We start from the raw sequence: 16843 nt of genomic DNA on the forward strand, positions 1-16843 counted from the left end.
CTCGATACAATTTGAAACGAGAATCGTCCGATCAGGCAACATGTTTCTAGTCATCAACAGTCCAATGTTTCCATTTATCAACAGTCCAATGTCAGTGTTGACGGGCCCAGGCGAGGCGTAAAGCTTTGTGTTGTGTAGTCATCAAGAGTACACGAGTGATGTTTGGTTGAACGGTTCGCACGCTGATACTTGTTGATGGTCCAGGATTGAAATCTGCAGCAATTTGCGGAAGGGTTGCACTTCTGTCGCCTTGAACGATTGTCTTCGGTCGTCGTTGGTCCCATTCTTGCAGGATATTTTCCGCAGCAGCATTGTCAGAGCTTTGATGTTTTACCGGATTCCTGATATTCGCGGTACACTCGTGAAATGGTCGTATGGGAAAATCCCCACTCATCGTTACCTTGGAGATGCTGTGTCCCATCGTTCGTGCGCCAACTATAACAAGAAATTGAAACTCACTTAAATCTTGATAACCTCCCATTGTAGCAGCAGTAACCGATCTAACAAATGCGCCAGACACATGTATTAAACAGGGGTTGCCGATCGTAGCCCCGTATTCTGCGTGTTAACATATCTCTGTACTTGAATAAGTGCCTATACCAGTTTCTTTTGCACGTCAGTGTGTTCATAGGAAGTGTCGAATACTCTGAGAGGTAGTAGTACTTATCGAAACAACAAGAAAAATAATTCCAATAAACATGGGTCCGGAAACGCATACTTTCAGGGATAAACACATGTTTATAGGGCGGGCTGCGCCATGCTTGGTTGTGGATATTAGCCCATTCGTTGGCACTCCATCAAATGTGTCGATAGGGTATTATGATGTCTTACTCACAGTACTCTACTTACCATTAGGTGGTCTGCAGTCAGTTGTGTGGTTTGAGTTCTGTTGTAGACAACGTTACTCTTCATCATGTTTGTGTGGCTTATTACACAGCACTGTTAACACTGGGTACGTATCATGGTGGTTTACCTTCTTCCAAACGCGGATTCACTTACATGTTTACTGTTATTGCGCTGTTTGTAGCTAAAAATGATGTATTACATTTTCACACATCCATCACTTGTTAGCAACGGAAGTCTACTACTCGACAAGTGAAATGGCAAGATATTGTGCTATGGTTTAGGAAACAGATGTAGCCTGCGAGCCCGTGTCCTCTATGCTGAAAAATATCTACAGTGCCGAGTGCCCTGTGATAAGTTCAGCAGACCTTTCCAGCGTCTGAGGGTCACAGGTACCCTTGTGCCTCGGGAGACTGACAGTGGAAGGCCCCACACAGTATGGAAACTTGACATGGATGAGCGTGTGCTACATTTGGTGGAAAAGACCCCTGTTACCAGTATGCAACGATTAGCAGCAGCAGAAGGCGTGTTGCACTCTCTTCCGTCCCGATAGCTGAGTGGTCAGCGTGGCAGACTGCCGTCCAACGGGCCCGGGTTCGATTCCCGGCTGGGTTGGAGATTTTCTCCACTCAGGTGTTGTGCTGTCTTCATCATCATTTCATCCCCATCCGGCGCGCAAGTCGGCCGATGTGGCGTCGAATGTAATAAGACCTCCACCAAGGTGGCCGGGCCTGCCCCGCAAGGGGCCTCCCGGCCAATAACGCTAAACGTTCATTTCCATGTGTGTGTGGGGGGGGGGGGGGAGGGGAGTAATTCATGAACATTTGCTGTACACATATTACCGACAGCGCATTTAGGCCCTAAGGCCACAAGCTCATCATAGCAGATGGCGGTTCTGTCAATAGCTGTAGCAGAAGTGTGCCACAGATCCACTGGCTACATCCAAGATTTTAATTACTGATGGGACAGGGGTCGCAAGAAATGATTTGTAAATTTTCGTAACTAGCATGTTGTAAGGGCAGATGCAAATCCCCAAGCAATCCATAAAAGAGGGCATCAACACCGATTCTCAATCAATGTATTGACAGGTGTACTTGGCGATAGATTGATATGGCTATGTGTGCTACCACCACCTGCATTTTCTGGACTTTCTCATTAATGTATTGCCTACATTGCTGGAGGCTGTGCCATTGCAGCAACGAATACAAATTTGGTTCATGCATGATGGCGCACCGGGACACTTTAACCACGACATGCACAAACATCTGAAGCAGGCATTTCAGGACCAATGGGTAGGTTGGGTGGGCTTCACACCTTGCCCTGCTCGTTCCCCAGACCTCAATCCCATACGCTTTTGGTTACAGGGACATATGAAGGAATTGGTCTATACCACGCCAATCAATGACGCGCGCACACTACTCGGTCGCATCCTCAATGCATGCCAGCAGGTATACTTCGAAAAGTGCGTTATTCCTTACGCTATAGCGCAGAGGGGTGAATTGTCAAGAATGGAAGCCGTGATTAACACCCCCTGTAAACACATGTTTATCACAGAAAGTATGCATATCCGGAACCATGTCTATTGGACTTATCTCAGAAAGTATTGTAATGCCACTTCCACGGACGAGAAATGAAAATCAAAAATTAGCTCCAAAATTCCCAAAGATTTCCCCAAAACAAGTTCCAAATTCCATGAAAAATGAACAAGCAAACAAATTTCCAGTTAACACTATTATTTGGATATTAACCAGTAACTGAATCAGGAATCTAATACTTAGTAATTTATTAACATACGAAAGAAAGATAGGATTCCAGTAAAATCAAACTCAAAATTCAAAATCATAGTAAATCGCAAAATCATTATAATTAAAATTCGCAAAGTAGAACCAACGTTCCCAAAGAATACTTCGTGTGAGTACTCTTTGAGATTCATGAGTAACGGCTAAGGATAATTCAATCCATTGTCACTACGTTACGAGAGTTAGCCGAAGCAAGTCATAGTTTTGAATGCTCGTATATGTAGGCGCAATTAGATTTTTTTTAATAATTGATTATTGCGATCTACTATAACGCAGTGAAATGATACTTTGACTTCAAACATTTCATTATTTAGAATTCAGATAGAGGACTTGCATATATTAGACAGAAGTGACTTTTAATTAGATAACCTGAAGTTAACACTATTTAGGAAGTGAACACTGACAGACAATTTCATTCGTAATAACTAATGGACTATGGAACTTGGCGATAGTTACGAAGCATATAATTTATAATTCCCCCCAACACCTGGGAAATCTTCTTCCTCACGGCTCTGTTAGTAAGTGACTAATATTGTGTAATAAACCAGCATATCGTGTCAATTCACGCATTTATCATTCAAGTTTTACAATATTATTTATAGAGATAGCGTGCTGCGATATTATTTGACTGAAGCGCTCGGCGCTTATATAGAAACTCCTTGACGTTAGGAATTAATAACACTGTTACGACTGATTATAGATTTGAGGTTACAACCAGTCTATAGGGAATTTGGTGTCGCTGGAACTAATTTGAACTTATTATTAATATTTAAATAGCAACTGATAAACCATCGATTATAAACGATTTAATTACGACATTTGGTGAAGTAAATATCTCGCTCAAGTCGCGAGTTCAGCTCATCAATGTTCTGTTTATAACGTCGATACCGATACATAAGAAATAACACTCTAATTGCTCTACCGCTGAGTGTTAGCCAAGACCGAAAATCTGAAAGGACGTTACGGTATGCATTTCTGGACCCATGTTTATTGGACTTATTTTTCTTGTTTCGATGGGTACTACCACCTCTCAAAGTATTCGACACTTTCTATGAACATCCTGTATATATAGGGTGAACATTAATAAAAACCGACAAATTGCAGGGCAGATTTCTGACTGGAAATGGAGAAAGAAAGGTCCTATGAACATGTTTTCTGCAGAATCTAGTCCTCCAAATCTAGCGTATGCACAGTCCGACGCCTCCCTGCACGTTCATCTGTCTGAAAGGACTCATGATCACACAAACGCCCAAAAAGGGTTAGCAATGCTGTGTGATGCGGTTGGTGTCTGTGAGGGTACTTGTTTTGGCGTTCCCGACATGAATACGGGACCATTCCGCTGCTTACACTAGGCTGCGTCAATTACACAGCCTCCAGCACACAAGGAACACAAAGCACGTGGACAGTGGAACTGTCATTCGTCAGCGCCATCTACAGTAGTAACGATGCATTTCTGAACACATGTTCATAGGACCTTTTTTGCTCTATTTCCAATCATGAATTCGCACATCTAGTTAGTCGGTTTTACTAATGTTCACGCTGTATATGGTGCCTCTCCTAAGGGTCGTCAGGGGCGTTTTCTCTTGTGTTTTCGAGGATATTTTGAATTTAGTTTTTGCAACGTACATATACTGCTCATCACGTTTCATGCGATGCCTAGTGTCAATGGAAAGCGTCGGATTATTTCTCTTTAGAAGCAAAATTATTTTTGAAGTGGAGTTTTACGTGCCCATTCGATATGCGATCCTAAATTAATTAAACTAGCGTGATATTTGCTTTACCGACAAGGGACAGTAAAACAGGAAAAGTAACCAGTAGTCCAGCAACGACTGAGTAGCTCTGCTGCATGGCGCTGTCATACAGCAGGATGCAGGGCGGCACAAGTCGCTGCTTGAGTACTGGAGTACGTGACTAGTTATCATATATGAAAACAATTGCGTTGCAAACAGTATAAGTTTTAGTGTCCCTGTTAAGACATATCGAGGAAGCAAATATCGCACTAGACTAACTGGGGACCGTTTATCGAATGGGCACGTGATCTTACGCTTTATAAATAATGTTGTTTGCAGCAGGGAAGAGACGGACGTTTTCCGCTGACATTGGGCGTTGCATGAAACCTGATGACCAGTATTTGTTAGGCCTGACGCCATCTACACATTGCAAAACCTAAACTGCAAATATCTGCCGAAACACCAGAGAAAATGCGCCTGATGACTGCTAGGGGAGACACCCAGTATATATGAAAAAAATTGAGTTGCAAACAGCATAGTACACATTCTTTCGATTTTTATGAACTACAAATTGTCGATTGTCGTAGGCCAATATTTCCGCACTTCTTTTCTGATAACCTGTATCACTGCTATCAGAGCTCTATGCTCATTTTACAGAAAAATAACGGAAAAAACTGATTTTCTCCAAACAGAGTTAACAAGATTAGAACTGTTTTGTATCGCATGTCTTCATTTTTTTTAACTGGATAGTTGTGTTGCCGCTCTTATTAATAATGAAAACTTGTTAAACTAACTTTGGCGGAAATGCTGTCGACAGATAAGAATACATCGTTTAGAGTACCTGGATGTGGCGCCAGTCAGCGAGCAGAAAATGGCTGAAGGGCACCCTGAACGTGTGGATGTAGGCGACTGGCGCCAGCAGCGAGCCGAGCGCCAGCTTGCGCGAGTACTGCGGCCGCGAGGCCAGCATGGCGAGCAGCGCCGTGTTGCCCATGGAGTGGCCCACTGCCTGCAGCTGGCGCCAGCCCGTCACCGCCAGCACGTGGTCTATGGTCGCGGGCAGGTCCCACACGGCCATCTCGTGCCAGCTGTCACACAAAAGTTTTTTCTAATAATCGACGAGTGCAACTGAAGGACAGCAGCGCCGTCTTTGCAAAGCTGTAAGAGGGTCACAGCTTCGGAGCCAAAACGGCTGCCGGGTGCCGAGCGTCAATACAGATCTGCCGAAAGAATCGAGTATGTACAGAGGTTATCACTATCCAGTCACTTCACTGTTTCTACTAGTAGTGTTCTATTTTTACACTAAATATGTTGCTTTTATTGTTGCCTTCAGGCTGAAGAATGGTTTGATGTAGCTCTCCTATGCAAGATTCTTCGTACACTGTCCAGTCACATTAATGTAACCACTTGTCAAAACCGTGAATAACCAACTTTTGCAGCACAGACAATTGCGGGATGTGCAGGAAGAGTCAACGATGTTCTGGAAGGTACTGATAGGGATGTGCAGCCATTCTACCTTCAATGCCGTGGCCACCTTTGGTAGATTTCTTGGCTGAGGACCCATGGCCCAAACAGCACAATCAAGGTGGTCTCACAGATACCCAATTGGGTATAAATCCGGAGAGTTTTGTGGTCTTGGGGGGGGGGGGGAGGGTAGAAGGGGTATGGTGCTCTTTGAACCACCGAACCACGCAACTGCACTGCGAGCTGTGTGACAGGTTGCGTTGTCCTGCTGGTAAATGCCATTGTGCCGAGGACAAACAAACGGTGGACATGGTCCCCAAAGGTAGATGCATACTTGTGTTGATCCATTGTGCCTTCCAAATGACGAAATTACCCAAGGAATGCCACAAGAACATTCCCCAGACCATAACGCTTCCTCCTCCAGCCTTGATCCTTGTGATGATTGTTGCAGGACGTTCGCTTTCAGTCTGATAAATGTGGTAGATCTGGAAATACCAACTGCCTTCACTCAGTGGAGGTCCAGTTGCGGTACTGGCGTTCAAATTCGAGGGTTCGTTGCCGATGAACAGCTGTCAGGATGGGTGCGTGAACCAGGTGCCTGCTGTGGAGGCCCTTACGCAGCAACCTACGCTGAACAGACATTGAGGAGACTCTGTTGGTAGCCCCTTGGTTCATCTGGATGATCAGTTGCTTAACTGTTGCACATCTGTTCATTCGTGCACATCTCCACAGCTGTTATACACCCCTTTCATCTATGGCCTGTGGTGCACCACAGTTGCGTCAGCGCCGGTTTTGGATAGCGCCATTTTGCCACGCACGGTATACTTTAACCACAGTGGCACGTGAACAGTTTACAAACTTAGCCGTTTCGGAAATGCACCCACCCTTGTCCCGAAAGCCAATGATAATGCCCTTTTCAATATAAGATAAATCATTCCATTTCCGCAATACGACAACAAATGCACTGTTTTTGGCCCTGCACTGCACTTGTCCTAACGAGCAACCCTTGGCTCATGAGTGGGCAGGTTGATCGGCAAGCGCTATTCCTGCAATATATGATTTCGGAATGAAAAGAGAACTGAATTAAGTGGACTGGCATGGCGGACAGAATGCGTCCAATGGAGGTTGGTTTCACAGATCTTCACGACGCGTTTTATATACCCTCGACGGCTAGTGCTAGCACCGGCTAGCTGTCAGTTGTTGTTGCACGTTGTCATCGAACATAGGCGGTGTTCACATTAATGTGACTGGACCATGTAGCCAGCCAGGGTGGCTGAGCGGTTGTAGGCACTACAGTCTGGAACCGCGCGACCTCTACGGTCGCAGGTTAGAATCCTGCCTCGGGCATGGGTGTGTGTGATGTCCTTAGGTTAGTTAGGTTTAAGTAGTTCTAAGTTCTAGGGGACTGATGACCTCAGAAGTTAAGTACAATAGTGCTCAGAGTCATTTGGACCAATTTTTGGACCATGTGTGTACATAACTACTGCAATCTATATCCATCTGAGCATTTCGGTTTGTTTTTCTTCAACCTATCTTTTAATGTAAGTCAAAGGTAAATATTGCCTGACATGTTCCTATATTCTCTGGAGCATCAACTGATCTTCCTCGAGCTTGGCTTCTACCAGTCTCTCCACTCATCTGTAACTAATTCGTGTCAGTATTTTGTAATCATGACTTATTAAACTGTTGGTTCAGTAATATTGACAAGTATCACACCTGGCACATGCCTTCTCTGTTGTTGGAGGCATCACATTCGTTTTGAATTCTACATGTATTAATTTTCATACATCGTACATATTAAGTGGACTAGTTTCAGTAACAACAAACAAAATTTCAAGACATTAAAAATACTTTCTTTGAATAGGTGTAAACTATAGCATATTACTTCGTAAATAAATTGCATGTTACCAAAGATTTGTGCTCTGAACTGAGGCCCTATTAGTTTCCATTCTTGCTTCAGATTTTTTTCAGATCTTCCGAATTTATTTTAGTATATATGACCCTCCAATAAAGTTCTACTTGTAAATTCTCTATGAGTTTATGGTCTGGCGACTGAGGTGGTGTCTGAATAACATTGTGAAGGTTATAAAGAAAACACCCTTTTACAAAATATTGAGTGTGCTTCTGGACATTATCTTGGAAATATTTGAATGTGGATCGAAATCCCAACTTTTCCACATTGGTATGCTAATTTTGCTTCAAGGCAGTGTATAGTAAAGAAACCAAAATCGAGGAGCCTGTAACAGAAACAAACGAAGGGAGCAATGAAGTCTATAATCAAGTGGAAACAGAAGAAATCGAAGAAGATGAGCAGGAATACAAAGAAAAGGAATAGAAAATGTTCTGGCATAACCACAACTGGTGCAATGAAGATGAATAATGCAAGAGAAGAGAAGGCGGTGAGACAACATCAGCCAATGGTGCGCTGATTAAAACCGCACCATGAGAGGTGAGGCCTCTACAAGAAGGCAATACAAGTGACGCTCCTGCCAACCTCAGCCACTCAGTATTCAGACAGTATTAGCAGGGCCTAGCAGAGAGTACTAGTATTAGCATGGCCTAGCAGAGAGTAATACGATAGCAATGATGTTTGATCCATATTAGTTGCTTGCACAAACAATGTATATAACAAAGGACACTTATTTGAATGCCACCTGTCACTTGTGACCACTTGTAAATACAAGTGAAGTATTGTCATTCTTCCTATTTGTAATAAAAAGTATTAATGTGATTTTGTTTGAATTGTTGTATAGCATTCTGAAAAGGCAGCATCCTTTAGGCATCCTACATGAGACGAATGGGTAGGACCCCACAGAAACAGGATAAAGTAATAAACACAGTGGAACAGCAGTATTGGAATTCACTCATAATTAATCAAAATTAGCAGATTTGATTCGAAAGGTGAAATAGCCCTGTCGCATTTTTTACACACTTAAGCAGCGACTGACCTACTAGTCGCACTGAAGAGTAAAATACCATCATTGTGACAACAAAGCTAACAGAAGATGCAGAAGCGAAGCGAATGCTCAGAAACAATGACAGTAAACAGCTATGAATATTTTGAGTCGACATGAACATTTTGAGGCGCATTCTTGGGAAATGACTGTTCAGAAGAAAAACATAATAAAATAAAGGGGACACTAGTAGACAGACCAAAATACTGCAGAAAGAAACTAAGCAGAGCAAATCCTAGACGACGAAAGGTGGATGAAGCAAAGATAAGGTGGGAAATCAGAACAATACTGAAGATTCGCAGCTATCTCAAACACATGAAATGTGCGCCAAAGGAGAAAAGTAGAATGTTTCTGCCGGTTCTGGCGCACTAATACAGTGTTAAAATAAATTCTGTATTTTGTATATAAAACAACTGATTTTAAAAAATTTAAAACTGCGCCAAAAAAATTCAGTATATTTAATTAACTAAACTGATTTTACTACATTAACTAAATACCTACTTTCTACAATAACACAACTAAATACAACAAACAACTGATTTCTATCTACATTATTTTATTTCCAGTGTGATTGTTGCACAATAATATGAATTAGTTAATAAAAGTAAGTTATTTTTAAAAAATCAGATTGTGAAAATAAGTAAATTAATTAAAATGTATTAGATAATAACATTATATTTTTAAAAAATCGCATTGTGAAGGTAAGTAAATAAATAAAAATGTATACAATAATAAAAGTAAATTTTTTTAAAAAATGACATTGTCAACTCCATACCATGAAATTCATTATTTCTATTTTTAAGTCTTTTCATTCCTTTATATTTCAATTTCATTTGAACTTTTTTAATTATTTCAAAATCCAAATCATCAACTAATTTAGAAAATCTATTTGGCAAAACAACTTTAAAATCATTATTGAGTTCTAAACAAAGTTGTTCTCCAAATCTAGTAATTAAATATTCACAGTTCATAATATTATATAAAACATTTATCCCTAGTTCTTTTACTTTTCTAATTTCTTTAGAATTACTTAAATTATTTAGCTTCTTGATTAAAGTAGTTTCCAATAATATAGTTTATATTAAAAATATTTTTAAAAAGCTGTAATTTTGAACTTATAGCTACATGACTCATTGAAATTTATTATTTTTTATTTTTTATAAGTCTAATAAAAATTATTTCGTATAAATGGAAAACCAAAACGAAATGAAAACTAAAATGAAAAAACGTATGTACTAATTAAGGTATGTGAAGAAGATATTGATTGTCCTATATGTTTAATTAATGAAAATAGTAATCAGTTTATTAAAACAAATTGCAATCATATTTTTCATAGAGAATGTATTGATGAATGGTTAAAAGAAAATGAAAATTATCCACTTTGTAGAAGTATTGTTAAAAATAAAGAACCAGAAAAAATTGAAGTAATTGATATTAATGCTATCTTTGAAGCATTATCTTTTGATGAACCAGCATATTATTATGGTTATATTTTTGATTAATTATATATTTCAATTTTAAAAATTATAAAAATTATAGATATTACAAAAATTTACTTATAAACAAATTAATAAATTTTTTTAGATATAAATGGAGCAAGATGAACAAGAATTTTCTGTGAAAACTAAATTTTGTAAATATTGTAATACAGAGAAATCAATTGATAATTTTACTTTACAGAGATATACAAAAGATGGTTATACAACTATATGTAAATTATGTATAAATAAATATCATGTACAAAACTACAATAAAAATCCTTGTGTATATGGAAAAAGTGTTCCTAAATATTATTTCAAAGAACATTTACGACGTAATCTAAGTGACCAACATTCAAAACTATTACTACCAATGGATAATGGTCAAAAATCTACATCTACATTGAATAATGAAAAAGTTGTAACTGAAAAAACATCTACAATTACAAAGAGATCTAAAAGTTGTCAAGAAATTAAAGATTTAAAGTGCTTTTCATCAGTCCTTCACATAAAGATAAACATAATAATAAATGTAAGAAATGTACTCTAGATAATATTAAAAATAAGAAAGCTAAATAAGAAGCATCTTGAACTTTATGATTAATTATATATGAAATACTAATAATTCTTTTTGATCAGTTAAATTAATCAATAAAACTAATTCTTTAAAAACTAATTTATTGGTAAAGTAACTGATTGTTAAATTAAATAGTAAACTAATTCATTTAAAAGCTAATTAGTAAAATAATTAATAAACTAATTCACAATTCGATTAATTATCTATTAAATAATAATCCTTATACATCTATTAAATGATTATCATTTATTAAAAAATTTTTTACGAATCTAATGAATTTATTTTGTAATAAATAAAAGAACAAAGTGGAAACTTACAGTACTTCTGCACTAGAAAAATTCTCTGTTGATATACTTCACAAAATTTGTAAAATAAAAAATTTACAAGGGTATTCCAGTTTACATGAATCTGATTTAATTAAATTTATTATTAAAAATAATAGAAATATTAGTAGAAATAACACCTGAAGTATGTGAAAACAATAGAAATATTGTTAAAAATAATACATCTGAGTGCAGTTCTAAGACTGATGCAGCTGTTGCTGAATTAAGTGAAAATAATAGAAATAATGTAAAAAATAATGATAGATGAAGTACATGAAAACTATAAAAATTATATAACTGAGGTAAGAAAAAATTATACAAATATTGTTAAAATTTATATACCAGAAGAAGCAAGTGAAGATCCAACAAATATTGTTAACAATAATAATAACTCTGAAGTAAGTGAAATTTTATATTTATGATGTTTCTCTAACTAAAGAAGATTAACCATTAAAAATAATATTTCCACTTTGTACAAATATAATTGTAAAACCGTAACCGAGAGACAGAAAAGCAATTAAAGAATCCTCAGTTAAAAAAAGCATATGTAAATATATTACAAACTAAATTTTGAAAATAGTGTAGATACACTTAATCCTAATTATTTCTTAACTGCAGTAAAAACAAAAATTTTTTAATTTGTTAAAGACTATATGAAACTACATCATGGTTTAAAGATAAATTTTAATTGACACAGTGAATATAAACTACACACAAATGAAATAAATGAAAAAGTTCATGAATTTGGACAACAAACACGAAACTATAATATTTTAACAGAAAAAGATGTTATTAAAAAATTTAAACAAGGTAAAAGAGATATTTTAGAAAACATAATCAATTTTCAAGCACAAGGATGAGGATGGTCATTAAATAGAAATATTGGTTTACAACTAGCAACTAATAAATATATTCCACTAAAAGGTTCATCTTACACTGATTCACCTAAAATAATAAAAAACAAAAAATCTTGTATTAATGTAACAAGTAATCATCAAAAATATTTTATATGGGCTATTAAATCAGCTTTGTTTCCTGTAGATAGAGATGCTGAAAGAATAACAAAATATAAAAATGTTGGCCTTGATCTTCAAAAAAGCTCGAAAATATTGAATTTCCTGTATTAGTTGATCATATTCAGAAAATAGAAAATATAATTAATGTATCTAGTAATGTTTACTCATTTCATGATGAAGATGAAAAATAATAAGTGTATCCATTAAAAATTACGAAGTCTAAAAAGGAAAAACATGTAAATTTACTTCATTTCAAGATATATAATAATCCACATCTACATCTACATTTACATTTATACTTTGCAAGCCACCCAACGGTGTGTGGCAGAGGGCACTTTACATTATACTGTCTTTACCTTCCTTTCCTGTTCCTGTCGCGTATGGTTCGTGGGAAGAACGAGTGCCTGAAAGACTCCGTGCGCGCTCGAATCTCTAATTTTACATTTGTGGTCTCCTTGGGAGGTATAAGTAGGGGGAGGCAATATATTTGTACCTCATCCACAAATGTACCCTGTCGAAACCTGGACAGCAAGCTACACCGCGATGCAGAGCGCCTCTCTTGCAGAGTCTGCCACTTGAGTTTGCTAAACATCTCCATAATGCTGTCATGCTTACCAAATAACCCAGTGACGAAACACGTCGCTCTTCTTTGGATCTTCTCTATCTCCTCCATCAACCCGACCTGGCACGGATCCCACACTGATGAGTATAGGTCAAACAAGTGTTTTGTAAGCCACCTTCTTTGTTGATGGACTACATTTTCTAAGGACTCTCCCAATGAATCTCAACCTGGCAACTGCCTTACCAACAAATAATTTTATATGATCATTCCACTTCAAATCGATCTGTACGCATACTCCCAGATATTTTACAGAAGTAACTGCTACCAGTGTTTGTTCGACTATCATATAATCATACAATAAAGGATCCTTCTTTCTATGTATTCGCAATACATTACATTTGTCTACGTTAAGGGTCAGTTGCTACTCCCTTGAACCAAGAGCCTATCCGCTGCAGATCTTCCTGCATTTCGCTGCAATTTTCTAATGCTGCAACTTCTCTGTACACTACACTACAGCATCATCCATGAAAAGCTGCATGGAACTTCCGACACTATCTACTAGGTCATTTATATATATTGTGAAAAGCAATGGTCCCATAACACTCCCCTGTGGCACGCCAGAGGTTACTTTAACGTCTGTAGACGTCTCTCCGTTGATAACAACATGCTGTGTTCTGTTTGCTAAAAACTCTTCAATCCAGCCACACTGCTGGTCTTATATTCCGTAGGCTCTTACTTTGTTTATCAGGCGACAGTACGCAACTGTATCGAGCGCCTTCTGGAAGTCAAGGAAAATAGCATCTACCTGGGAGCCTCTATCTACTATCTTCTGGGTCTCATGAACAAATAAAGCGAGTTGGGTCTCACACGTTCGCTGTTTCCAGAATCCATGTCGATTCCTACAGAGTAGATTCTGGGTTTCCAGAAATGGCATGATATGCGAGCAAAAAACATGTTCTAAAATTCTACAATAGATCGATGTCAGAGATATAGGCCTATACTTTTGCGCATCTGCTCGACCAACCTTCTTGAAAACTGGAACTACCTGTGCTCTTTTCTAATCATTTGGAACCATCCATTCCTCTAGAGACTTTTGGTACATGGCTTTTAGAAGGGTGGCACTATTGTGACATAATAAAATTGTCAAATCAAGATACATGATAAAGAAAGATTCCTTTGTGATTTATGTTTACTACATTTCAATAGTAAAGAAAAATTTGATAAGCATACAACATTAGATATCAGACAACAATATACACAAAAATTTCCATTTGTTGCTTATGCTGGTTTTGAAAGATTACTTTTAAATATAGATAATTGTGAACCAAATCCAGAAAAACGACATACAATGAACTATCAAAAACATTAACTGAGTGGATTTTGTTATTATATTAACTATATAAGTGGAAATTATAACGATCCTGTTGTTTATAGAGGACCAAATTGTTATAATAATTTATTGAATGTATAAATCAAGAAGTTGAAGAAATTGGAAAATTAATTTTGAAATTGAAGAATTGTGAAACTCAAGAAAATTACATTATTTAATTATAATAATACAAAAAATAGAAAAAAGTTTGTCATCATAATCTAACTGGAAAATATATTACTGGATTATGCAATAATTACTCATTAAAACTAAAACAATCATATTTTGTACCCATTTATTTAGATAATTTATCTGGTTAAAATTCTTATCTTTCCATAAAAGAACTTGGTTATTATAATAAACAAATAGAAGTAATACCAAACAATTAAAAAGAAGGACATTAGTTTTGTTAAAAAAACATTTTTAGATGAGAGTTGTTGATACATTTAGATTTATGGCTTCTTCACGTAGTTAACTTTAACCAAATTTAAAGAAATATCAATTAAAAAATATTTTTCTCCAGGATTATTTAATTTAGTACTTATAAAAGATGTTTATCTATATGAATATGTGGTTCCTTGGAAAAAAAATTGATGAAACACAATTACCAACAAAAGAAAAATTTTACAGTAAATTAAATGATTGTAACATAAATGTTGAAGATTATAAACAAGCTAAATTAGTTTGGGAAAAATTCAATTAAAAGATCTTGGTGAATATCATGATTTGTATCTTGAAACTGATGTCCTATTATTAAGTGATGTATTTGGAATTTTAGAAAAACATCTATACAAACATATAATCTAGATGCTTCTTGGTATTTTACAGCTCCCAGTTGATCTTTTGATGCAATGTTAAAAATTACTGAACAAAAACTTGAATTATTATATGATTATGATAGGCTCTTAATGGTTGAAAAAGGAATAAGAGGAGGAATTTCACAATGTTATAAACGATATGTAAAAGCAAATAATAAATATTTAAAAGATTTTAATAACAATGAGATATCAAATTATATAATGAATCTAGATGCAAATAATTTATATGGTTATCCTGTGAAACAATATTTACCATATGGTGGATTTCAATAGGATGAATCAAATAATTTTAATTGTACAAAAATAAAGAAATTTCAAAAAGTTGTGAAAATCTATATATTTTTGATATAGATATAGAATACTAAAAAAAATTACATGATTTACATAAAGATTTGTCATTTGCTGCTGAATCAAAGCTACTTCCAGGTACAAATGAAAGTGAGCTAATAACAACTTCAGAAAAGAAAGATAATTATGTAATACATTATAGAAATCTTAAACAATATTTATATTTAGGAATGTAACTAAAAAAGTACCTAAGGTTCTTAAATTTAAACAAAGTAATTGCTCACTTAATTTATCTAAAGAATTAATGTATGATTTTACTATTGAATTATGAAACCTAAATATGTAGGAAATATTTAATTATGTTATTAAGATACAGATAGTTATATTTATAATATTAAAAAAAATTCTATGAAGATATAAAATCAATGATTTATTATTTTGATACAAGTGATTACCCAACAGGTGATATATATAACATTCTACAAGTAAACCAAAAAGTTTTTCGTAAAATGAAAGATGAATGTAACGCAGAAGAGAGTTCAAGAATTTTGTGGTTTAAGAGCAGAAATGTTATAAGTTTGGTGAAAATATAGAAAAAAAGCTAAAGCAATTAAGAAATATGTTGTTATAAACAAAATAGGCTTAGAGGATTTTAAACATGGTTTTTTAGCAATATAGAACAATATAGAAAATATAATTTAATTGAAAGTGAAAAACAGGAAATCTATACATTTAAAGTAAATAAAAAGCACTAAGTCCTCATGATAATGATAGATACAAGTAGGAAAATATAATAGATAATTACCAGACGGTCATTATAGTAATTAAAAATGTAATAAAATTATATCCGTATAAAAATAATACCATTATTTCTATATAAAATTAATAAAATTATTTCTATATGAAATTAATTATTTTTAAAATAAAGGTTTTTCTTTATCACTGGCAACTTTTCACAAAGATCAAATTTAACTTTACAAAGATCAAATAAAACACAAAGATTATTGTATAGAAAATTTGCAAAAATTATATAACTTAAACAATGAGAATTAAAAAAAGGTTATAAAATTAAAATGAAAGATTAAATACTCCAATAAAAAGATGAAATAATTACAGTACATGATGATCGAATTCCAAATTTGATGGAAATAGTTGATACTTATTTATTTTCGAAATTCCTTTTAAATTTCCAGAATCCATTTCAACTAAATCACATTGCCATAAATCATCTATATAAAAGAAACAACATTCTACTTTAGAAAATTTTTTCTATTTGGTTTATGTAATTATATTTCAACGAATATTATTATTAAAAACTTCATGACCTACAACCTTTCTTTAACAAATTTATTCCTTTTTAGATTTACAGATTGTATAAATAACTTCAATTCTTTGTCTTCCATCTTTAGTTGTTACTCTAAGTGGATTAAGCGTTTCAGTAAACGTTTCACACCTCAAACAATAAATGTGATAGTCATGTGGGGATTGATTTTCAGTTATATACAATAAAATCAATATATATTACAAAATTTAAATTTAAATTATTTCACCAAATAGAAATGAATTTATATCTACAGGAACAGTTCTAACAGAATCTTTCAATTTCACAGTCATAAAATTTA

General features: G+C 35.3%; 1 protein-coding gene across 1 annotated transcript in view; it reads right to left on the reverse strand.

The window, feature by feature from the left end:
* Positions 1 to 16843, reverse strand: part of LOC126183869 (lipase 1-like) — a 295410-nt gene that overhangs the window by 165022 nt on the left and 113545 nt on the right. Inside the window, exon 4 of the mRNA XM_049926161.1 lies at positions 5214 to 5460. Within this exon, the coding sequence (XP_049782118.1) occupies positions 5214 to 5460 (247 nt within the window). The remainder of the gene's footprint in view (positions 1 to 5213; positions 5461 to 16843) is intronic.

Source organism: Schistocerca cancellata, chromosome 4, assembly GCF_023864275.1.
Source record: "Schistocerca cancellata isolate TAMUIC-IGC-003103 chromosome 4, iqSchCanc2.1, whole genome shotgun sequence".
Lineage (NCBI taxonomy): Eukaryota > Metazoa > Arthropoda > Insecta > Orthoptera > Acrididae > Schistocerca > Schistocerca cancellata.